This window comes from Lactuca virosa, chromosome 4 (assembly GCF_052849685.1).
Source record: "Lactuca virosa cultivar CGN04683 chromosome 4, Lactuca_virosa_CGN04683_v6, whole genome shotgun sequence".
Lineage (NCBI taxonomy): Eukaryota > Viridiplantae > Streptophyta > Magnoliopsida > Asterales > Asteraceae > Lactuca > Lactuca virosa.
The window spans coordinates 33,430,306-33,456,692 of record NC_136429.1 but is presented as its reverse complement, the minus strand read 5'-3'; the positions used below and the strand labels follow the sequence as shown (position 1 = coordinate 33,456,692).

General features: G+C 36.2%; 1 protein-coding gene across 1 annotated transcript; it reads right to left on the bottom strand.

Moving 5' to 3' along the window:
• Positions 1-504: 504 nt before the first annotated feature.
• On the bottom strand, positions 505-25,598 carry LOC145104265 (protein FAR1-RELATED SEQUENCE 5-like). The gene is made up of 8 exons (XM_079041529.1): positions 25,547-25,598; positions 25,361-25,479; positions 3,512-3,614; positions 2,406-3,210; positions 2,098-2,293; positions 1,503-1,919; positions 1,350-1,388; positions 505-1,125 (listed from the first exon to the last, which is right to left on the bottom strand). Exons 1-8 carry the CDS (start codon positions 25,596-25,598, stop codon positions 505-507), a joined length of 2,352 nt encoding a protein of 783 aa, XP_078897655.1.
• Positions 25,599-26,387: the final 789 nt, after the last annotated feature.

Below are 26,387 nucleotides of genomic sequence, written 5' to 3'. Positions count from 1 at the left end.
TTATTTATGTTTATTCATAAATGAATACGAATATGATATATTCATTTATGATTAAATTAGGAGTAATATGTCAGTATAACAAAGTTCATATATGAATATAACAAATTTCAGATATGAATATAACTAACTTATTAGTAGAAACAAGTTTGCTTATTTATGTCATTTTTTTATATTCAAATATTTTCAAAGTATATTTTTATTTATTCATAAATGAATACGAATATGATATATTCATTTATGAATAAGTTCAAAGTAATATGTTAGTATAACAAAGTTCAGATATTAAAATAAAAAAGTTCAGATATGAATATTACTTATTTATTAGTATAACAAATTTCACATATTTGTATTCATTTATGAATAATTTACAATATCAATATAACTTATATTATAGTAATTTAAAAAACAAATATCAACATATCAATTTACCATATCAATATAAATGTGTATTATTCATACATGAATAAAACCAAAAAACATAAAAAAAAAAAAACTAAAAAATCCCTAACTGTCTTTTGCTGATTTAGCAGCTCCAACTCTTTCTGGACAAGTACGTAAATTGTGTGGAACTCGTTTTCCACATCCTGAACACATTTTATGTTCTTTTTTAGAATTTTCATATGCTACTTCACCTGCACTTGGAATTCTTTTCTTGATTCCAGAACCTTTATTGCTTTGAACTTCAGGAACATGAATATTAATCTCTTTTGGAATAGGAATAGTAACACCCAAAAGCTTGCATACGACTTCACCATCTGTCTTGCTTTTCAATCCAGGAGAAATATAATCACTCTCAAATTCCTTCAACAACATTTGTTGTTTCTCAGCAAACAAAACCAATCTCTTTTTTTCATCGCTTACAATATCCAAACATGATTCAAAACTATAATATGAATCATTGACTAGCTTTACATTCTCACAATCAGCTGAATCGGATTGAACATAACTAAAACGATAATTTCTTGATATCACATCCTTTCTCCATCTTTTCAAAATGTACCTTTCAGGAATTTCTTTAACACCACATCTCATCATTATTGTAAAAGCATGTCTGCATAAAACACCCATACACTTAAAATGTTCACAACTGCAATTTATTTCTTTCTCTTCAGCTTTTATTTCAACCTGATACAAAAACAAAATTTACACATTTACATTCATATAAGAATACTCATATCAACACTCATATATTCATATATTCATATAATATTCATATATTCATATAATATTCATATATGAATATATGAATATTGATATTCATATATGAATATTGATATTCATATATGAATATTCTCATATTCATATATGAATATTATTACATTTTTCATAAAAAAAACTAGTAAAATTACCTTAAATTCATTTTTCAATTCACTTTTACTGTTGTTGTGCTGCACAATATAAACTTCCAAACCATCTTCAATACGAACATATGAGTATGTACAGAAAAAACATGCTTTATATATTTCTTTTTGCACCTCAAAAAATAATGTACTTGTATAAACCTTTGATGCTTGCAGTTCTATTTCTCGAGGTGTTTGCATTTTATATGATGCTTTCTTTGATGCCTTATCAAGCTCTCGTTGAGTATTCCTTTGCTTTTGAATGGCAGTGTTGTAATTCATCATGAAATTCAAAAGTAAGTTCCCACTTTCTGAGTATGTATTAAAGAATGAATTCATACTCTCTGACCTCGATGTAGTCTTCATCAAACCACACATTGGAATATCACTAAAATATCCAGGTATCCATGAATCACGTATTGTAAACATGTCTTTAAACCATCTTGTGTCTTCAAGATTGAATTCCTTCATAAGCAAACCCCACTTCACCTCAAAAACATCAGGTTTCATATTAATGTCCCAAACAAGCTTCGAAAACCTTTTTCTAAAGTCTGTGTTCGCAAATAAATCATCTGATATCTGTATTAAAACAAAAATATTCATAAATGAATAAATAATAATAAGTAAAATAACAATCAATATTCATAAATTAATATACTAATAAGTAATATATTTGAAATATATTAAAATAATACCTTTTTTTCAACTTTTTCATTATATGCCACATACATAATCGGTGCTTTGAATTACGAAACACATTCTCAACAGCTTGTTTTATTGCAGCATCTTGATCGGTTAAAACAAGTGTTGGTTCTTTCCCATGAGTTTTAAGAAATGCTTTAAGCAACCAAGAGTAAGACTCAATGCTTTCATTGCTTAGCAACCCAGATCCAACAGTAACCGATTTTTTATGATGGTCAATAGCAGTAAACGGAACAAAAACCATTCGATACCTAACACACAAAAAAAATGTTCATTAAAGTCAATTTTTGATGTATTAATAAGTGAATATAAAAATATTCATATATGAATAAGCTATAAACAAAAGTAGATAAAATAACTTACTTGTTTGTCCGGAAAGTCACATCAAACGAGATAACATCACCAAATTCAGCATAATATGCCCTCTCCATTTCATCAGCCCAAAACATACAGTCCAAAACATCATCTTGACAATTAAACTCAAATGAGTAATTTGGATAGTGAGCTCGACGGTCATTCATTGTGTTTACTATCATTTGGGCATCTTTATAACCAATAACCTTGTTGATATCTCTCCTTAAATTTTTATAGTCAACTACTTTGGGCTTTACAAACTCATACCCACCTCTCAGACTTGCCCTCAACTTATGAGCCATAGTTGGACCTATTTTTGATGTGGAAGCATGCACAATAAACTCTTTTTTTGAATATGACATTTGTCTCGCTTTTTTTAAATCGCTTCTCTTCTCAAGTGGATGGTTGTGAAGTTCATCAAACTGAAAAACTTTATAATATGGAGTTCCAAACACAGATTCAAATATAATCTTTGCTTGACAACCAATAGCTCTTGAATTTGAATTTCGTTTTCTCCTAACACCACTTGTACCTAATGTGTCACAAGATTTCTTTTTCTGTTTACCACCACGATTACATATAACATGTTTCTTCTTTATAATCTTGTTATCAAACCTTGACTGTGTGCTCAGTCTAACATCAAAACCACCAATTTCAGCATAATCAGAATACATTTCGATAGTCAACTTTAATGATTTGAAGATTAAACCCTTAAATGGAATAAGCTGAACAGGTACATCTAGCTTATAGATATGTTCTCCAATTATATCATCACAATATTGCGCATCATGTACTGAACTTGAAGATTCACCACCTAAAATAATAATGCATGAATAAAACAATAATATATATGAATACATGAAACTCATATAAATAAAACAAAAAAACATTCATATATGAATACATAAAATTCATGAGGATTCAAAATATATAAAATAAAACATAACTTATTCATATATGAATAAAACGAAAAAAATAATAAATTCGAAATTACAATTATCACACGTTTATTCATATATGAATAAGACAACAATTTATTCATATTAACATATTCATATGTAAATAAATGATAATCAACAAAATTAAAAACAACAAAATAATTCAATAACTGATACCTTCAAAAAATGAGTTCTCAACATCTTCTTCTTCACTCTCACTCATAGAAGAATACAAATCACCATCAATAACACTAGAATTCGACATAATACACCAAATGATCTATATAAATAAACAAAAACAATCTTAATATCGAATATATCTCACAAAAAAAGTCGTAAAGATGAAAACCTGGTTAATTTCGAATATATCTCACCTCAACGTACAAAATATCTGAAAGAAACTTAAATCATATATGATCAGATGATGTAATTAAGCAATCTCTCTCAGTTCAGAGCGTAAAAACTACAACGATATATCCGATTAAAAATTAAATCAGCTCCGATTTGAAATAAATATCTCAAACTACTTAACAAAAATCTGATGAAATAACTCCAATACATATTCGAAACTTGATAATCTTGATAATGAACTCCGATGAAACAACTCCAAAACGAAGATAATTAGCGTAATTCCAAACAAATTATAAAAAGCAATAATCTTGATAATGAACTCCGATCTATCCGATTCAAACGATATACATACCTGATCAAATCGGAAACTGAATACGAAGTAGAAAACTGAAACACATATGCGAAACTTCACGATTAATGGAATGAATACGTATAATTGCTAACGAGTTATATAAAGAAAATAATCTTGATAATGAATTCCTCATATCCGATTCAAACGAGCTAAAGATATCATCAAATTGGAAACTGATAACAACGAACATGTAAGTTCTATGTAAAAAAGTTGTTAATTTACAAAGATACCTTTAATGAAAATGGACACGCGCATTTTTTTAATTTGAACATGTTAGATAAATGATTGGCTGAGAATGATTCCCCCATTCTCAACCTTTTTTATTTTCTCAATTGAACTTACCTCTATATATATATATATATATATATATATATATATATATATATATATATATATATATATATATATATATATATATATATATATATATATATATACACGAAGAACAAGTACCTAAAGCATGTGAGAGTAGAGAATGAGAGTAATTAAAAGGTTATATAACCCGCTATTCATCCTTTATGAGGTACCAACTTTTGCTCGGTGTAGTCATCTTGGAGGTACTGCCAATACTTCCCCTCCCATGGCTCAACCTGCGCCTTTCTCCATCCACGCTAATTGTAAAAGCGGGATTTTTCATCTACACCAAATTGTTTCTTATATCCCTAACTTGTCTTGATGTTTGTCATTTAATTATTTTTTTTATGTTTTTATGTTTTTATGTATTTATGTTTTATGTTTTTTTTTATTATTTTATGCTTTTATTTTTTTAATAAATATATTATTATTATTATTATTATTATTATTATTAACATTAAAAAAATTGTTCGTTCGGACTATTTTTGTGTTATTTTTCCATTCGTACTACCATTTTGTTATTTTTTCGATCGGACTATTCATGTACTATTTTTCCGTTCGAATTATCCCCATAATATTTTTTTTTCATTCCGACTATTATCGTGTTGTTATTTCCAGTTGAATTATTCCATGTTATTTTTGTCGTTCGGATTATTCATGTATTATCTTTTTCGTACAAAATATTTTTGTGTTTCTTTTCGTTCCGGTTATTATTGTGTTATTTTTTCATGCGTACTACTCATGTATTGTTCTTTCGGTCGAATTATCTCCATGTTATTTTTCGTTCTTACTATCATTGTCTTGTTTTTTCGGTCAAATTATTCCATGTTTTTTTTACTTTCGGACTATCCATATGTTATTTTTTTCGTATAATTATTCTTGTGTTATTTTTTCGTTCGGACTATTGATATGTTATCTTTTCATTCAGACTATCATTATGTTATTTTTTCGTTCCGACTATCATTATATTATTTTTTTTGTTCCAAATACAATATATACAAATACAAGAAAGGTCATATGGGTCGAGATATACAAGTCTATACAAAAGAGCATGGTCTAGGTATTCTAACATTCCCACGCAGTTTGAATGGGAGTTTAATGAACATTCAAATTGGATCGAAAATCATGAAAAAGCATGAATGGAAGGCCCTTGGTGAAGATGTTTGCATACTGAGATTAGGAGGGAACATGTAGAACACTGATGGCACCGATAGCAACCTGATTGGGAACAAAATGAATGCCAATCTCTATATGTTTAGTGTGTTGATGTTGCAATGGATTTGATGAGATGTAAATCACGTTGATGTTATCACAATAGACAATAGTGTTCTTCATAGGGGGAAATGAAGCTCTCTGATTACAGACCCAACAAGTCTCTGCAACAGCATTTGCAACCCCTTTATATTATGCCTCTACACTAGTGCAACGAGAGATTACACCTTTGACTTTGGAGGACCATGAAACAATAAGGAATACACAGTAGCCATAAGTTGATACGTGAGTGACATGACATCCCCTCAGTCAGCATCTAAGTATGATGTAAGGGTCAACTTATGAGAGATATGAATATGAAGGTCATGCTCGATAGTACCACGAATATATCGGAATATGCGTTTGAGAGCATGAAGTTGAGGCTCTCTCGGATCGTGCATGTAGAGGCAGGTCTGCTGAACAGTAAGGAGATATATGGTCTGTTGAAAGTAAGATACTGCAGAGCACCGACGAGACTGTGATAAACGAACGGATCTAAGACTGTTTTGTCATCAACACTAAGCTTGTGAATGGTTTCAGTAGGGGTGGGACATGGGTTATATTTCAACATGTTAGTTCGTTGAAGTATGTTAATGGCATATTTTTTATGGGAAAGCAAGAGGTTGGTGGAATTGCGGTTGGCATAGATCCCAAGGACGTAGTTCAATAACCCAAGATCAGTCATAGAGAAATCTTTGTTGAGAAGGTAAATGATTTGTTGTAAGAGATTCGTGGAGGAACTAGTCAGGATGATCTCATCAATGTAGAGGAGAATCTATGTAGTATGATGAAGAGCATTACACAAAGAGAGACGGGTCTGTATGGTTGTGATAAAAATACAATCAGGATGCATGAGCATGGAATTTATGCTACCAAGCTCGTGGGGCCTGCTTAAGGCCATAAAGAGAGTTTTGTAAGAGAAAAACATGGCCCGAGTCAGTGGATGGTACATGTAAACAGTATCTTGAAGAGTGACATGAAGAAAAACATTTTCCACATTAACCCGATGAATGGCCAATGACAAGAGACGACAAGACTAAGTATTGTATGAATGTTGATTGGTTTGACAAACAGGCTGAAATTCTCTTCATAGTCTATACCTGGTTGTTGGCTACGACCATTGGCTACAAGACGGGCATTGTAGCAAAAAAGAGTTTTATCTACATTGAACTTTTGCTTAAATAACCACATAGAATGAACAATGTTCACCCTGCTCTGTCTTTGAACTAATGTCCAAGTGTCATTTGAAATAAGAGCATGGTATTCCTCATTCATGGATTTATGCCAGTGAGGGTCTTGTAAATCCTCTAAATATGACTTTGGTACAGGGGAGATGGAGGTGGTGTTTAGATTTAATCGATTAATGGGTTTATACATGCCACTTTTGGATTTAATGTTCATTATATGAGTGGGGGGAGGAGGTTGCATGATGTTAGAGTTGGAGGTATTTGTGTTAATATTTAGTCGAGAGAAAGGAGTGGTTGGTTTTCAGTTTGAGAGGAAACCAGTGGGAGGAGAGGAGTTGGAGTTTGGTGTTGATTGTGGAGAGTTGAAGGCTCTATTTTGGTCGTTTGTATGACATCCGAGTTGTCGGTAGATAATTTGTTCTGACCTTAATCTGTTTAATTCCCTAAAAATCTAAAAACTAAAATACTCAAGATTTTTTTTGAAGGCCCCATGACGTCTTTTAATGGGATGCGGGGCGCCCAACCCATGGGTTGAACGTTTTTATTAGGGTTTTGGGACTATATAATGGCCATTAACCCCTAGGATTTGATCATTCTCAGCCTCTATCACACTTAGAATGCTTTTTGAGAAACCTTAACCTCCCCTCTTTCTTGTTCTTGAGCATTTTGGTGGTTTTGGTACTTATTTCTTCCATTATTAGTGAAGCTTAAAGATCAAGAACTTCTCCTTGTTTCAAAGAAGGAAGTTCAAAGTTTATATGTAACACTCTATTACGAAGTGCTTCATTATTCGAGGTTGTGGCCCGATCATCAGTTATCATAAGGCTTAGGGCCTTGGGAAAGAAAGGAGTTAGTCCTTTTTGGATGTGGGTGTTATAGTTTAAGTGACTCGAGTGTTTGATGGTGTTTTGGAGCCCAAGTGTATAATCATAACTTGTTGGTTCGGGCCTTTATGAATTTTGGGTTCTTGTTCGGGAAGTTTTAAGGTAAAGGTGAGTTGTTAGAAGCGTAGGGCTTCTCGTCACCTTTCCGTGGATATAAATTTTGTTACAAACGGACTTAGGACGAAGGAGTTAGGGCCGAATGAAGTTGAGAGTTTTGGAGAGCCATCTAGTACGTGGGGCGTACTAAACGTGTACGCGGGGCATACCGAGTAATGTGCACTCCCATCAGCCATGAAACCCTAATTTTTGGTCCTTGGCCCTATTTAAACATCATTTCTTTCGTGAGCCTCGTCTTTTATCAACCTCTAAGTCTCCTAAACCCTAGAAGACGACCCTTAGCCTTTATCTTGGAGCTTTTAAGCCAATGTGAACGATCTTGGAGTATTTTTGTGAACTTTGAAGAGCTTGGAGCTTGTTGAAGAATCACCATCTGGAAAGGAGCTTGTAGATCCATAAGTTTTCCATCTTTTTCAATCTATTGAAGGTAAAAAAGCTTTGATCTTGTCATCTCTTTGGTTAGATCTTCTTTTGGGTTTGATTATGGTCATTTTAGCCTCTTATGGTTGGTCCTTGTGAGCTAAGGCTGTTTCAGAGGCTTGATCTTGTAGATATGTATGTTTTAGGTGTCCCAAAGGCATAAAAATGTGATCTTTATGGTTTATTTTGACTCATGCATGTGTTTAGACGTTTCATTAAGCTCTTTTGAGCTCTAGAGCCCCATTAAGCCATGCATGCAAGTAAAGTTGCCAACTTTACGTGTTAAGTCATCCATAAGAGTCAGATCTGAGAGTTTGGAGCAAGACTTAAGTGATTAAGTGCTTAATGGAGAAGATTGGGGCTCAGGGGAGTACGTTGGGCGTACCCATCTGGTACGTTGCGCGTACTGTCCCCAAAGGGTGTACGCTGGGCGTACCAGCTGAGTACGCGGGGCGTACTCGCCCTGTTGGGCTTTTCTTGTTATGCTGACTTTTTGGGCATTTGACCATTGACCAGAAGTGGACTAGGGTTGACCATTGGATATTTTGGTCCTTTTAGGATATTGGGCCTCTCAAGATAGGTCCATGATGGAATTGGGCCCAATTTGGATATTTGGGCCTTATTGGGCCTTGTGGTGTCATTTTGGGTTTGGGCTATATTTTGGGCTTGATTTCTTAGGCCATTGTTGGGCCATCTGAGATCAAGTGTTTGGATTTAGGAAGTTTTAATAGGCTTAATGGGTAAGTTCCATGTAAGGGTTTTGGCCCAATTTGGAAAATTGGGCTATATGTGGGCTTTGGATGATTATTGGTTTGTGGGTTGTTATGATTGGGAGTTTGGGCCTTAGTCTTGGACCAAACTAATGAGGGGTAAATGGTATTTACCCCTATTTTGGGATTATTTGATTTGGATTGAACCCAATTGCTAATTTGGTGTTATTTGTTTGATAGTGCGGGGATTCTAGCAGAACAACAATCAGAGGTTTATTCGTGGGTTCAGTCGTCGAGTTGAGTCTCCTCATTGTACTATGGGTCGAAGGCACCAATGTTGGCCCAATTGGTATATGTATATTAGGAAGACCAAGGGGTGGCCCTTGACATTTGTATGAAATACCAGGAGGTGGCTCCTGGCAATCTGTATGCAAGACCAGGGTTTGAACTCTGGCAGTTAATTAGATAAGTAGTAGGTTGTATGCTAGTTGTCTTTGTGATGCTTGCATGGAAGACCAGGAGGTGGCTCCTGGCACTTATCTGTAAGACCCAGGGTTTTGGACCCCGACCTGGCAAGAAAGACCATGATATGGCTCGTGGCATAATGGCAAGACTATGGTTGGCACATAGCACCTCCTATTGTATGCAAGATGTGTATGGATCGTATGTTATGTATGGTATGTGGTATTTGGGGAACTCACTAAAATTTGTGCTTACAGTTTGTGGTTTATGGTTTCAGGTAGTTCTGGTTCGAAAGGGAAGGGCATGACTTGATCGCAGCGCATACACCCGTGTTTTCCGCAATTCGTGATTTTTGGATCGCACTCTGATAATTGTTTTATTTTGAAATACTTTTAAATGTTTGAATAAAGGATAAATGAATTATATATATATATATATATATTAAGAAATGAAATTTTTACCCTCTAATTTTTGGGTCGTTACAAGTTGGTATCAGAGCCTTGGTTTGAGGGATTCGGGTGTACTCTTGGGTATGCCTGGACTCAAACTGAGGGTTTGGAGAAAATTTTCATAAAATAAATGTTTATTTAAAAAGGGTTTCTAATGAAAGCTAGGGGTTTGATGTGTGCAATCGGTCGAGCTCAAGTAAGTGGTGCCCAAAATACCAATACATGTTTATTATGATATATGATATGATTATGTGAATTGCATGCTATATTAGGTCTAAGGATCTGCTCAGGATTTCATGATAGGAGAGATGCCTTTATATGTCTGATTGTATGAGCTTTTAGAATTGCATGCTAGTATGGTTTCCAAATAAGTGGACATAGTAGCTTGATTAGTGTATGTTGGTTAGATTTTCCGTTGTCTGAATGTTGCTTGCTTTTTGCTTACTGGGACTCTTAGTGATGTGAAGTGGCTGCTAAGTGAATATGCCAAGTCACATGTGGCACATGTTAAATAATCTCAGAGTAATGATTTTGAACCTATTACGCAGCTCTTGTTTGAGTCCAACCGTTTTAGGGTTGGGTCTTTTACTCGAAGGATTATCTGATCTCTATTGCATGTGACTATATTCATGAGGTAGCTAGTTGACATTGGTGGGAGTCTTTCAGCAGCTGAGGGCTGGGTGAGGTCGGGAACCTAGGAGAGCCTAGGAAGCGCCTCAGTGGATTTTGTGGCACTGTTTAGTGAATTTTTGGTGCATCAGTTTGAGTAGGTGACTTAGAGGATTCAGGATGATCCTTGAGGAAAGTATGGATAGGTGTGGAAGGTAGTATTGGGCGTACCACTGAAAGCACAAGATCCATACTCGAATCAGGGAGAGTCTTGGAGAATCTAAGAAGCTTGGGGGAGGAGGATTCAATGGTATGTTATGATTATTTGCATGTTGTATTTCAGTTTGGTGGTGAGCACTCAAGAAGGAGGTTTTGGTTCTGGTTCCGGCTCAGGTGTAGGTACTGAGCCGATTAGCGAGCAGATGTGGGAGTTCATATCATCAGAGATTACCAGTGGTATATTGGAGCAGACCCCTGTGATCTTTGGTTCAGTCAAGGAGGAGATTCTGGAGATTTTGGATGAGCACTTGGGTGCGTTTCGTGGTGAGTTTATGGCTATTGTTCGAGCTCACACTCTTTCTTTCCGTGAGTTTCGTGCGTGTGGAGCTCCTACGTTCTATGGGGAGAGGGACCCCATTTCCAGTAGAAGGTGGTTAGCAGATATGGCAAACATGTTCAGGACGAGTTTCTGCCCCGAGGAGGCGAAGGTCAGATATGCTTCCTACCTATTGAAGAACAGGGCACGGGATTGGTGGGTGGAGGTAGGTCGTGAGGTCGGTGATGATATTGTCGATGCTATGTCATGGGATGATTTTTCGACCAGGTTTCAAGCTGAGTTTGCACAGGTGCTTGAGGTACAGCAGTTGGTGCGAGAGTTTTAGGATCTCCGCCAGACTACTGAGACTGTGGCAGAGATCACTGCCAAGTTCTGGGAGAGGGCTTTATTAGTTCCACAGTTTGCAGCGGACGAGGAGATGAAGAAGGTAAGGTGTCATGATATGCTATGAGATGATATCAGGAAGTTTGTGAGTATTTCAGGGTGCAAGACCCTGAATGATAAGATTTCTAGAGCCCGAGAGTGGGAGATCGATTTGGAGCATCTAGGGAAGAGGGGGTCAGATCAGGTGCAGGTAGTGGAGGGTCACAGGAAGAGACCCAGGACTTCGGATCAACGATTGAGGGGCCAGCAGGGTCGGGTTCAGTGCAGCACGTGCGGGAAACTACACGATGTGGTTTGTCGTTCCAGGGGTTTGGGCTGCTACAAGTGTGGCAGGGTTGGTCATGTCAGCAGGGATTGCCCTCAGGAGGCAAGCCCGTTATGTTTTCACTACAACCAGGTGGGCCACAACAAGGTCGACTGTCCGATGTTGAGGGGAGGAGCAGTGAGTGCACCTGCTCCGGCTACTTTGAGGATCACTGATGGTTGTGAGGGTAGGGATGGAGCCCCAGCAGAGAGGATTCGGGCATTACAGTGTCAGACGGGGAAGTTCAGGACTCCAGCAGGCGATATTGCGGGTATGTTATCTTTTGCTTTCTTTCGGTTATTATCAGTATTTATGTTGTTTGGAATTATTGTATTGGTTTGGGTAAGCGTCATTTGTGGTTTAATTCTCAGTTATTGATTGAACTGTATCATTAAGACTTGTTATATGCCATTTGCATGCCATGAATCATTAGTGGGTCAGAAGGGTTTGTATCTTGTTGAGTGGGTTTCAGTATGTTCGGATGTTATCCTGGTTCTTAGTCGAGATCGGTTCAAGGGTATCGTGTTGAAGGTCTATGGTCAGGTTCAGCGGGTTAGTTCTCTAGCATCGCCAGGGTGTAGTGGTTTTAGCTTTTGTGCTTGGTGGGCCACTAGGAGGGCCAAGAGAAGGGGTCTATTGCTAAGGTTTTGGTCTCGTCATCGGTGTCAGGGACTTCAAGAGTTGGGTGTTGTATCATAGAATGCCTCTAGGGTTATCATATTTGTTGGGAGTTTGGGAGTGTTCATCTGGTCTTCAAGGGTTGTATGGTCTTTAGGTTTGGGTAGTAATGGAACACTAGAATTGGTAAGCACAACTTGTCAGCGGTTCAATCATTAGAGGGTAAGATGGATTGGGAGTCGAATCAAAGTGGGGGAGAAGGCGGCCCAAGTGGGCGTCTGAATTGAGGATTGTGAGAGTTGGGAGTTCAGGAAACTTCCCAACAGTTGGTTAGCGCCTTCTTGGCAATGGATAGAGGGATTTTGGTGGACCTAGGTTGAGGTTCCAGGCATGGCTCGAACCCAGTTTGGGCACTTGGTCGGGTGTGTGTTCGACTCTGGATGTGTTCGGGTTGATAAATGAGCAGTAAGACCATGGGCGGTGGCTATGGAAAAATAGAAGTGTTGTAAGACTGCAGGGCAGCGCATAGCATTCACTAGTTGGCAGTTAGTGTTGAAATGTTGTAATACTGCGGGGTGGCCCGTAGCATTTACTAGTTGGAAGTTAGTGTGGCGGTGTTGTAAGACTGCGGGGTGGCTCGTAGTATTCACCGATCCCTGTGTAGCGATGAGGGTGTGGCAAATCCACGATTGGTCATGGATTTCTTCAGATGGTTAAGACCAGAGTGGGTCAGCTCGTAAGACTGTGGGAGGGCCACAACATGTTTGGAAGCAGTAAATGGTAGGTCGTTGGAGACCTGGTATGATATTAGACTATAGTTGGTCATGTAGCATTCATTTTAGCATTGGATTTGGTGGCGAGATAGTTTGGGCAATTATCGCCAGATAAGGTTTCCCTTGGGAGTCGCGTGGGGAGACTGTGTATGTATGTCTTTCGATTCAGCAACCGGACAGGAGTCCGGTGTTTCAGATAGTGGCAGACAAGTTGGGACCAGGGACGTCTCGACTACTTTTGGAAAGTAGCTAGGGGCAGCGAGATGAGTCGGGGTGTATTCAGTAATTTGGGATTCGTGTGCGGAGTCACTTGTTATTCGGGGCATATGCTAAGTCGCTTGCAGTTGGATTAAATAATCTCAGAGTGGTTGATTGCACCCTGTTGCGCAGCTTTTGTTTGAGTCTAACCGTTGTAGGGACGAATCTTCTACTCAAAGGATTATATGACCCTTCTATCAATTATGAGTGTTCTGCAGCAGTTTATGGTCAGTGATTTTGGTTCCCAATGGAAGCATCAAGATAATAAAGGGTTAGAAGCGTTTGGTTGGTCTGGAATTCTACGAGAATTTGGCATTGTAGTGGTTCAGTGTGGGCGGTCTGTCGGGGAGTCAAACCAATTTGAGATTCAGGTTTCGGAAAGGTAGAAGTGACTTTCTGCAGGGGTATGAAGATTCGTTCTTCATCGGGTTGGAAGGTTCTGCTGGGGTTGGGTTCGGTTGCCTTGGGAAGGCTGTTGTATGCGCCAGGTTGTGAGTGTGTCCCTCAGGCTATCAGGCATGCCGGGGATGGTAAGGAATGATTTCGAGGACGAAATCAAATTTAAGGGGGGGGGGGGGAGTTGTAACACTCGATTTCGAATAGCTTCATTATTCGGGGTTGTGGCCTGATCATCAGTTATCAAAAGGCTTAGGGCCTTGGGAAAGAAAGGATTTTGCCCTTTTTGGATGTGGGTTTTATAGTTTAATTGATCCGAGTGTTTGATGGTGTTTTGGAGCCCAAGGGTATAATCATAATTTGTTTGTTGGGCCTTAATGAATTTTAGGTTCTTGTTCGGGAAGTTTTAAAGAAAATGTGAGTTGTTAGAAGTGTAGGGCTTCTCGTCACCTTTCTGTGGATATAAAGTTCGTTGGAAACGCACTTAGGACGAAGGAGTTAGGGTCGAATGAAGTTGAGAGTTTTGGAGAACCATCTAGTACGCGGGGTGTACTAGATGTGTACGTGGGGCGTACCAAGTAAGATGGTCGCGGGTGGTCTTTGAGTACGCCGAGCGTACCAAGGGGTACGCGGGGCGTACTCCCTTCAGCCTTGAAACCCTAATTTTTGGTCCTTGACCCTATTTAAACCTCGTTTCTTTCATGAGCCTCGTCTTTTATCAGCCTCTAAGCCTCCTAAAACCTAGAAGTCGACCCTTAGCCTTTATCTTGGAGCTTTTAAGCCATTGTGAAGGATCTTGGAGTATTTTTGTGAACTTTGAAGAGCTTGGAGCTTGTTGAAGAATCACCATCTGGAAAGGAGTTTGTAGATCCAAAAGTTTTCCATCTTTTGCAATCTATTGAAGGTAAAAAGCTTTGATATTGTCATCTCTTTGGATAGATCTTCTTTTGGGTTTGAGTATGGTCATTTTAGCCTCTTATGGTTGGTCATTGTGAGCTAAGGTTGTCTCAGAGGCTTGATCTTGTAGATCTGGATGTTTTAGGTGTCCCAAAGGCATAAAAATGTGATCTTTATGGTTTATTTGGACTCATACATGTGTTAAGACCCTTCATTAAACTCTTTTGAGCTCTGGAGCCCCAGTAAACCAAGCATGCAAGTAAATTTGCCAACTTTACGTGTTAAGTCATCCATAAGAGTTAGATCTGATAGTTTGGAGCAAGGGCTTAAGTGGTTAAGTGCTTAATGGAGAAGATTGGGGTTCAGGGGAGTACGTTGGGCGTACCCATCTAACACGCTTCCCTACTGGCCCCAAAGGGTGTACGCTGAGCGTACCAGCTGAGTACGCAGGGCATACTCGGCATGTTGGGCTTTTCTTGTTTTGTTGACTTTTTGGGTATTTGACCATTGACCAGAAGTGGACTAGGGGTGACCATTGGATATTTTGGGCCATTTTGGATATTGGGCCTCTCGAGATAGGTCCATTATGGAATTTGGCCCAATTTGGATATTTAGGCCTTATTGGGCCTTGTGATGTCATTTCGGGTTTGGGCTATCTTTTGGGCTTGATTGCTTGGGGCATTGTTGGGCCATCTAAGATCAAGTGTTTGGATTTGGTAAAAGTTAATGGGCTTTAGGGTAGGTTCCATGTAATGGTTTGGGCCCAATTTGGAAAATTGGGCCATATGTGGGCTTTGGATGATTATTGGTTTGTGGTTCGTTATGATTGGGAGTTTGGGCCTTAGTCTTGGACCAAACTAGGTGAGGGGTAAATGGTCTTTACCCCTATTTTGGGATTGTTGGATTTGGATTTAACCCAATTGCTAATTGGGTGTTATTTGTTTGATAGTGCGAGGATTCTAGCATAACAATAATCAGAAGTTTATTCGTGGGTTCAGCCGTCGAGGTGAGTCTCCTCACTGTACTATGGATCGAAGGCACCAATTCCAGCCCAATTGGTTTTTGTATATTAGGAAGACCAGGGGGTGGCCCTTGGCATTTGTATGAAAGACCAGGAGGTGGCTCCTGGCAATCTGTATGCAAGACCAGGGTCTGAACTCTAGCAGTGAATTAGATAAGTAGTAGGTTGTATGCTAGTTGTCTTTGTGATGCTTGCATGGAAGACCAGGAGGTGGCTCCTGGCACTTATCTGTAAGACCCAGGGTTTTGGACCCCGACCTGACAAGAAAGACCATGATACAGCTCGTGGCATAATGGCAAGACTATGGTTGGCACATAGCACCTCCTATTGTATGCATGATATGTATGGCTCGTATGTTATGTATGGTATGTAGTATTTGGGGAACTCACTAATATTTGTGCTTACAATTTGTGGTTTATGGTTTCGGGTACTTTTGGTTCGAAAGGGAAGGGTCCAGCTTGATCGCAGCGCATACACCCGTGTTTTCTGTAATTCGTGATTTTGGGATCATACTCTGATAATTGTTTTATTCTGAAATACTTTTAAATGTTTGAATAAATGATAAATGAATGTTTGAATATATATTAAAAATGAAAATTTTACCCTATGATTTCTGGGTCGTTACATTAGATCTAGCAAATTTACTGCATTTATGGACCTTTGTGAGTATAACGTTCATAACTTTATCTCTGGTTAATTAGATATAGTTATTTGTTATGTTTTTCACTTTTTGGTCCTTTTTTCTTGTGTTCGTGGAATTGAAAGAACTCCAACACATTTTGAGGACTTTGTAATACTCATAGGTTCTTTTGGACTTGGAAATTTGAGACCTTGTGCATTCCCGTTAAGCCATGCAATTGATATGGTCCATTTAGTCATTTTAAGAGTCTTAAAGCATTGATCTTGCTTGATTGGAGTGACCTAATGGATAAAGTTGGAAACTTTATCCACTAATATACTAATAAATATCATATCTGGAGAGTTGAGCCATGAATTATTGGATTAAATTAAATAATCCCTTTGATTTAAACCTAGATGTCAGGGGCCTCTGTAAAATCTGGAATACCTCTGATCTTGGAGTTGAACTTGACTATTTTGTATCCTAATGGGCGTTAGTCGCCTAGTAGAGGGTGCGGGTTGCCCACTGACCAATAGGTTGACTTTTTGTCTTTTGACTAAGTTTGACCTTTGGTCAAATTAAGGGTTTTGGGTCATAGATTGATGTTTGACCTGTTTTTAAGTGGTTCATGAGGCCGGCCTGTACATTTACTTGTGTGCAGTTGTGATTATTCGGTTTTCTGTGAGGTGAGTTTTCTTACTGTATTACTTATGACATAATTACTATGACATAATTGCATGCTTAGCTAGACTAATAAGGTCTTGCTTGTTGCTTGCATGTTTTCATGCTCTGTTGGCAGAAACAGGTCGTTGGATAAAACCGAAACTGTTATGTTTGGTTATCTATGTTGTATGCGATATTTTAGGGACTCATTAAGCTTTGGCCTATAGTTCTAGATTAAATGTTTTAGGTACTTCTAAGGATCGTAGGAAGGTGAAGGTATTATTATACACACACACACCATCAATTTATGTTTTGAGATTTCATGATGTTTTCTTTATTACTCTAATTTTGGAATTCAGTTTATGAACAATGGTTTTATTTTGTTTATGACTTTCTAAAAAATGGGTATTTATCTTGTTTTAAAAATGAAAAGAAAAATATTATGAAAATCGGGACTTTACAAGTTGGTATCAGAGCCCTGGTTTGAGGAATTTGGATGAACACTCGTGTGATTCCAAACTCAAACCAAGATCTGTGAATTATTACAAAATGTTTTCGAAAAAGAATCTAAAATGGGAAAAGATGTGCAATGTGCACTTATTATATATATATATATATATATATATATATATATATATATTATTGATATGTGTTTTGTTAGAAATGCATGCTAGTAAGTAGGCTAAGGATCTTTTAGGAATTGCATGTTATAATTGTCTGATATCGAAGATGCCTTATTGCCTAGGAATTGCTTGTTATGTGCTAGTTGAAGTTTATGCTGACATTGTTAGTTTCTAAGTATATGCTTAGGGTTGTGCATGACTAGGATTTTATAGCCCTAGAATGCTTGATTTAGCCTTACTTCATGTTCTATTTATGGTTGTGGGTTTAGGGTAGAATCATTTATTCGATCGTCTATCTAATCATGGGTTATGTACGAATTGCATACACTAGGTGACCATCGATGTTAGTAGAGGCGGTAGGTGAGCATGGTTAGAAGAGATCTTATAGTGAAAGTTTAAGAAAATTAGCTCGTGGCTCTTTTGAGCATATAGGTGTTTATTGGTACACCTAGCAGTAGTCGAGTGTAGTGACTTGAAAACTTTGGGATAATTCTTGGTACGGGTACGGATATGTATGGAACATAGTATGGGCACATACTACCGGAAGCACAAGATTCATACGGGGATCAGGAAGAATCACAAAGTTACTAAGAAACTGGTAGATGAGTAAACAATATGTGTTAGCATTATAATATGGTTTTGACTTGTCTTCCTTTATATTTTTCAAGATGGTGATGACTAGAGGTTTTGGTGAGGGTGCGAGTAACCCGGAGAGATCAGGACCGAGTAACACTGAGATTTGTGAGTGGATTGTTGCTAAGGTGTCTTTGCCAGTGAGAGAGGTGATTACAGAGTTGTTCGGTTCTATCAAAACAGAATTTCAACGAGCATTTCTATTACTAGGCCGTCAAAGGCTAGGATGGTGAGCTACTGATTTCCATAATACCCATCCTCTGGAGTTTGAGGGTGAAAAAGACCTGATTTTTAGTATGAGATAGATCGCATATGTTGAGGATGTTTCAACATATGCGCTTGCCTAGATGACTTGAAGGTCAAGTACGCGTTGAACTTTCTTTGCTTGGGAGCGAAGGATTGGTGGGTTATGGCTTCCAAGTCCCTTCCTCAGCAAGGCAGATTGACTTGAGAGTAGTGATCAAGAAGTATAACATAATATCGAATACCACTAATGCTATAAATCAAAGATGTCATGATGTTAGAATGAATAATGTCAAAATGATTGTTTGCCACATTATTTAAACGAAAGAACGGTAAATTAGTAAATGTTCCAAGTTGACATGGTTCACAAAGAAAGCTAGAATTATCTTTATTACAAACAATGGAATTATTAGAAAATAAAGACTTCAACACGTGGTCTTCGGGATGAACCAAACATTGATGTCATAGATAAAAACTTGAAGCAACCAACACTTAAGCAGTTGAGGATGTGACATCATAGAGGGGGGGGGGGGCGGAGCTATCTCATCAGATTAGAGGTTGCTTGTTCCTGTAATCCTTGGTAGTAAAACCAAACTCTTTAAATTTAATGGAATATTTGTGTCACGCGTAAATTTACGAATGGAAATAAGGTTTTTTATTATGTTTGGTGTGATTAGTACATTATTGAGATGAAGGGTACGAAATTGGTTTTCAACGAGAAGGGTCGTGTGTCCGGTCATATTTATAGGCATTTTAGACCCGTTACCAACATAAATAAAACGAGTACCATGATTATCTGAAATGGGTTCGAGTATATCTTCATTGGAGTGGACGTGATCAGTTGCTCCAATGTCCATTATCCAACCCAAATTTCCAAGATTGTTTAACAAGAATGTACTGAACATTTGTGGTAGCAAGGTGGGTTGATCTTCAAAATTCTGCCAATTCTGATTAGGGGAGGCTGAGAAACGGGAGCCTGTTGTGAATATAGAATGTGGGCCTGATGTGGTGCATAATTGGGCTGATAAGAAAGTTGTTGCTATTGGCATTGAGGAGGGGGTCAAATCAAGCCCGCTGAAGTGTCCCACTAAGGTGGGCTGACCCACTGCTGATAGTGCGAAAGGGGGCTGCCACCAGTAGGATTAAGATGTTGGTCTGTTAGGGGCAGTATCATTTCTTGGTGATGATTGGTGATCGGGTGGTGGAAGACTATAAACCAAACCATATCGTTGTTGAGGTGGTTGTTGCTGGTCCAGCTGGCGGCTATGCTGGTTGGGCCGACGACGATTATTCTAACGAGTGTGGATTCTCTTGTTGTTCCCTCCTCCCCCACCATATGAATTTCCAACTGTATGAATAATGGTGGGAGAAGAAGTGTGGTATTGATTAGATGCATCCGGCGTGACACGACTTTGAATGAGGGTTTGTTGTTCGAAAGAGATAATGTTAGGAGTGTCCATAAAGGATGGAAACAGAGATCGGTGGCACACAATCCTATCAACATTTTGGAATTTTGACGACAGACCATTAAATGTATACATCACAAGGTTCTTGTCGATAACTTTGGAGCCAAGATTTTCAAGTTGATCAGAAATGATCTTAATCTTAGAAAAGTAGGTTGTTGCGGAGAGGTCACCCATGGTGATATTACGCGATTCATTTTCGATTTGCATGGACCGAGAGACTTTGTTGGAGCGGAAGAGGTTTCCAATGTTTACCCATATGTCTCTAGCGGATTGCCCATATTTCAACACTGAATTGAGAACATTTTGAGAAATAGAATCATAAAGCCAAAGTTGTATGATTAAGTCGATCTTTACTCACTTGGGATACGTTGACTTTGGAGTTGATTCATTAATATGGTTAATGACATCAAATGCTTTGCATTGGGTATTAAACAAGGTTCTCCATTCGTTATAATTGATTCTTTCAAGGTCAAGAAGAAAAGGTATGAAAGTTTTGATGTTTGTGATGGCATAGACCTTATTAGGAGGAGGGTGAGTGGTGTCGGATATGGTGGATTCTGATGGGAAACAACGACGGTAGCAGGGTTAGGCCGAGCAGGAGATTGACAAAAAAATGGAAGGGAGAGGTTGACGGAATGTAGGTAAAGGGAAGAAGAAAATATTTAGAAGAGGTTTAAGAAAAGTGAAATATTTGTTTTGAAGAGCTCTGATACCATGAAAGTATGTATCATTCTCATTGAATTCAAAAGAAGTGTACAAATAAAGGAAAGGCTATACGGGCCGAGATATACAAGGCTATACAAAAGAGCATAGGCTAGGTTTGGTGACATCTTATGTATTATTCTTCTTTTGTTTTGATTATCGGTATAACACATATCATGGTATTAATGAATTTTGTATATATAGGAAAACATTGTATTTTGGGAACCTGTTTTTACTCTTCAAACAGACCTTTCAAATCAACATACATACCATGCTCAAACTCAAATACACATGTGTCATTACTCCAACACGTTGATCAATATTTAAAAGAACTGGTTCCATAAGGTGATACGGGTTGTGATCACTAGTTGTAATGCAACAAACCATCACTACTAGAAAATGGAAAATATAGTACACTTATATTTGTATATATAATACGGAAGCTCGTGCCTTATTGTATTGGGGTGTATTATATTAGAGATATAATAGAGTACGGTTGTTTAACCTGTTTAACCGTACTCTATCTCACATATATAATTTTCATCTCACATATATAATACGACTTGATAATGGTGGTGTAACCGTACTATATCCCCAGACTATTTGTTTTACATTCCCAATTCCATTCCCACAATAATTTGTACTCTATAACCATTTATAATATCATATGATTCGGTTTTGTATAAAATGACACAATATTTTATCCCTAACAATACTTTATAACAACACTAGGCGAATGTCTGCGCGTTGCGCAGAAACACCTTTATAGTTGAAGTCTTTACAAATATATGTATTTTTAAATATAACAATAACTTTGTTGTTAAATTTGATATAGTAATTGTATACTAAATTGATATAATATATTGATTATTTTGAATTATATGGTAATATATATATATATATATATATATATATATATATATATATATATATGTATATATTATAACTGCATAATCTCAATCGTTTGAATTACTTCTACCCGCGAGTTACACATTATAATTTAAATATAATATATAGTTTAATGTTATTTATAGTTGTTGTTTTGTTAATTAATTTTTTAAAAATTTTTTGCTAAATGTTTTTATTTGTATCATTATAATTATTTAAAACATCAGACATTGTTTTTTGATTTTAAAGGTAACAATATAATCATTTATATAGATTAATTTTTAACTATTATTATTGTAAGTTATTGTAAGCTATTTATTTGAAAACTTTTAACGATTATAAAAATATATTTAGGAAATATTTTAGTTAAATTGATATTACAATTTAGTTTTTGCATTTATCACTACAATTTATTACTTTTAACTATTTACAAAATATTCTTTGATTTTTTAAGTAGAACTTAAATTTATATTTAAGTTGACATTGTAATGTTATATTTAAAATAAAAATTTAAGTATTTTGTCCAAACTGTTCAAAAGTTGTAGCTTTAAACAGATAATGATTTACATACAACAAAATATTAAATCTAATAAATTAAGTATAATATGTTAAAAGTTAAAGACATAACTTTATAAGTAGAAGTAAACATATTATTTTAGAATTTAAATTTAATATATTTATGATTACACTTTAGGTTTGATATTTATTTAACCTTATTAACCAACTTATAATCATTATTAAAAAAAACACTACAATTAATCATTTTTAACTATTTACAAAATATTCTTTGGGTTATTTAAGTTAAACTAAAATTTATATTTAAGTTGACCCTGTAATGTTATATTCAAATGAATAATTTAAGTATTTTATACAAATTGTTCCAAAAATTGTATCTTTAAAATGATAATGGTTTACATCCAACAATATATTAAAACTAATAAGTTAAGTATAATATGTTAAAAGTTAAAAAAATCACTTAATAAGTAGAAGTAAAGATATTATTTTAATGATGAAATTTAGTTTATATATGATTACACTTTAGGTTTGATATTTATTTAACCTTATTAACCAACTTATAATTATTATTAGAAAGAAATTGAAAAGTCATGAGAGTTTCAAATGAATGTGGTGAAAGGAAAAATACATGGAAGTTTCAAATGAATGTTGTGAAAGGAAAAATATTTCCTTTATAATATAGTATGATGATGATATGATATGATATGATATGATGATATGATGATATGATATGATGTTAACACCAAACATCAAATTTATCACACAATGAAATACATAATAATATAGAAACACAAACAAACATGGTACACCAAATAATATATGAGTATTTGTTTTATTAATCATTCAACATGGCGATCTTGGTATGTTGCTGCTTTGAGCATTAAGGGAAAACACACTAGCCTGAAATAATAAAATAACATCATGAAAAATAATATAATGATGATGATAGATAATAATATCACTTTTTCTAATTACCTTGCAGACCAAATTGAAATTAAAAGACTTATGTTAAAACATATCTTGCATGTCATCTCTCCTCACCTTTAAATCTATATCAAGAAGATTAACTAAATAAAACAAAGAAAAAATTATTTTAAATAGGAATCATAAAGAGAAAATAGTTCCAAAATTAATCATTACAAAAGAAAACAACCGTCAAAACTCACATGATATAGATATAGTCAACATACCGTAGCAGCAAATTTCATTTGGAGTGGAATTTATCATGTGTTGAGTTACTAGTAAGAAGAATAAAGAACAGAAAATGATATTGTCATAAACATACGTTCCTAATTACAAATATATAATTTAGTATTTACCTTGTTGGAGGGCTGATTAAGTTGGAATGCAACTACATACCCGTTCAATCCTCAAAAATCTCGTTTTAAGATCTTCAAGCAATGTTGTAATCTCAACCCCAAGTGTTGATGAGGATATTTGCGGTTTATTGGTTGGAATGTGAATCTGATATGGAATGATATCATATGGATATATACCCCTGTTAATGTTTCATTAACCAGGTCATAAATACAATCAGTTTTACTGTAGGACACGGCAAGACATGACACGACATGACATGACAAGACATAAATTGACCAGGTTATAAATACAATAGGACACGACATGACATGACAAGACATAACAATTGTGTTTGAGATGTATTGAACCGAGACTGAGACTAATGTCAGTGGGACAAAAATTGCATTGCAACACAAAAAGGTGGGATATGGAGTCACTCTCGCTACTCTTGTATGTGCAAAAGATGTTAATGCCCTCATTATCGTCATCATTGAAAATATCCCTATATAGTGCAATAAAAGTAAGGCATAAAAGATTTGTAAATTACACCTTCGTTAAGATGAATTCTTTAAAGTAACTGTTTCCTTCCTGCGATGTTTTGGATCAAAGAAACAAAGCTCCATGTCAAATTGAACCGCTGCAAATCAATATATAAATTCAGAGTTTGCTTTGATGCAAATATTTTAATGTAAACAACAATTTCCAGTTATGCCCTTGGAAGGCAAGAGATGTGTGGGATAGGCATTACCTAACGGTGTGCGAAATCTTGTAGAAATTAGGTTTTAAAGCACTATTTGCTGCAAATTCACATGCCATTTCTTAGACTTTTAATGTCTGCATTTGGCTTTGAAACAAAGGAAAACAATCAAGGTCGCCCTCTTTAATTTATCATCTCAAGGTTGACTAAGTTTCACGAATCATAATTCCTAAAAAATGACATCATCAATCTATACATGCTTGAAAGTTCCTTTACTCCAGCATAAAGTTTGTTTAACTATATCAACAAGTTTTTATTAAATAATAGGTAAGTATGGATTTCAACAAGTTTTTACTCCAATACATGTCTTATAAGCAGAATGCGGAACAATGGTTTTGAACTTTCTTCTTTCAAAGCCATCTAAGTAGTACTCGTTCTCATTGCATCAACAGAGAATTATATGGACATGGGTGGTCTGGACATTATAAATTTGTTCCTATTAGAGAGTGTGAGTTATCTCCATGACATACAAACTGCACTAAATGCAGGAAAATCAACAACTACAAGTTGCATCATAACTAAAAAGAGCACATCATGGTTAAGATCTTACCAACAATCACAAGTCTTGATCATGTCCATGCTCATTGCATCATCATGGTTCTGATCTCTATTCATACTCCTTGTCTTACCTATTTCTAGTTTTCTACACATGCAAAAAAGAATTTTGCATTTGAGATTTCGTATATGCCATTTCCAAATAGAATGCAAAGGTTATAAACAGGGGACTAACATACATGTATAAACTTAGACAAGAAAAATCGAACTTTATGAAAACAAGATGCTAAAGTAATGAGCCATGCAGCATTAACCATAGTCTTTTGTTGTATAGACAAAGAAGCAAAAGGAAGGAGTCAAAATTGGTTTGTTGATAATGTAAAGCTATATAATTTGTATTGGGTTTTCTCTATTGGTTCCAAAGGTCTTTGGTTTGTAGCTGATTAGGAAAATAATCTGGATAAGCACATCCCCAGTTTTAGTTTTAATTTGAATGTTCCAATAACTACTAAAAATAGGGATAAGAAAATGTATTCCTCTCCATGTTTCTAAATACTTATCTACTGGACAGGAGTTGATAGGAAAAGATATCGTTATATGATCATCCAAATCATCTTGAATCAGTTATAAACAAACAATGACAAAATGTTCTTAAAACCAATTAATCTAATTAAAAACGGAGAATCAGAAAATTAAGCAGATTGCTCGGTTGAACAAAAGAAGGTTTTATAGTTCTATGTGCCTGGCTCTAGCTGCCTATAAAAATTACCTCATGAGATATTGTTCTTATGTACTTGATATATTCCATCTGCTTTTTTTTGTAATTCAAACCCTTCTTAAAGCCACTCAGCTGATCATGAACAGAAAGGTAAGGATCAGAACAAAAATCTAAGTCAAAAACCATAAATAATGTCAATGAGGCAATACATTGAACACATTATGTGCACTTACAAACCACAAATGGAATCATCAACAAAGAAATATAGAGAAAGGAAAGGAAGAGTCATATCGGATAATGAGAGACGATGAAGATTTGGAAACGAATTATTAATACTATTGACGACGGTGAGTGGAAAAACCGTCGTCTAAATCTCAGCCGTTCAAACTACATGAAACTTTCAATCTCAGCCGTTATGGATTTACGGTTAATCGGAGGTTCCAACCGTATTCCTTAGCACGTTCCTTCTTCTTCTTCCTCACATTCGCAGTTATGTAACTTCTGCTTCGATTGCTCCCACGTTCTTACAGTTATTGTCCCATTAGTCCTACAAATCAGTCTATTGAGGCCTATATAAGAGTACTCTTTGAAGTAATTTTGTTAATCGGTTCATCAATTGCTTCTATTGCTTCATCGATCATGGACCAGAAAACGACCAATGTTCTTCCATTTGAAGAGCAATCTACAAACCACAATCAGCCAAAATCGCACCCTCCTTCTTCTTTGCGTCAAGCACCAGGTTCGCTCTTTTCTTTTCCTTTTCTTCTGATTTGATCGCATTGATCGCAGGTAAGTTTCAAGGAAGTCGAACTGGTATGCCCCCTCTTCTCCTTTTAAATCGATTCCTCTTCACCCTTATTATTATTATTATTATTATTATTATTATTATTATTATTATTATTTGAAGATGTCAAGGAAAAAGTCGATCTACAGTCAGATGGTTCCAAGTCGCCATGTCATTCTGATTCTGAGAGTGAGAGTGTTGAAATAATCGCCTTCTATGTTAACTTCAGTCCTTACAAATCCCAGATGGAGAGGATAATTTCTGAAGAGGTAAAAGTTTTCTTATTTTGTTTTC

Excerpts from the sequence above, each read along its gene's own strand:
- LOC145104265 (XM_079041529.1), bottom strand. The coding sequence starts at position 25,598 with ATGACTCTTCCTTTCCTTTCTCTATATTTCTTTGTTGATGATTCCATT. Across the intron at positions 25,480-25,546 it reads TGTTGATGATTCCATTTGTG|ATTTTTGTTCTGATCCTTAC; the intron begins GTTTGTAAGTGC and ends TTTTTGACTTAG. Across the intron at positions 1,920-2,097 it reads TAAAACAAGCTGTTGAGAAT|ATATCAGATGATTTATTTGC; the intron begins GTGTTTCGTAAT and ends GTTTTAATACAG.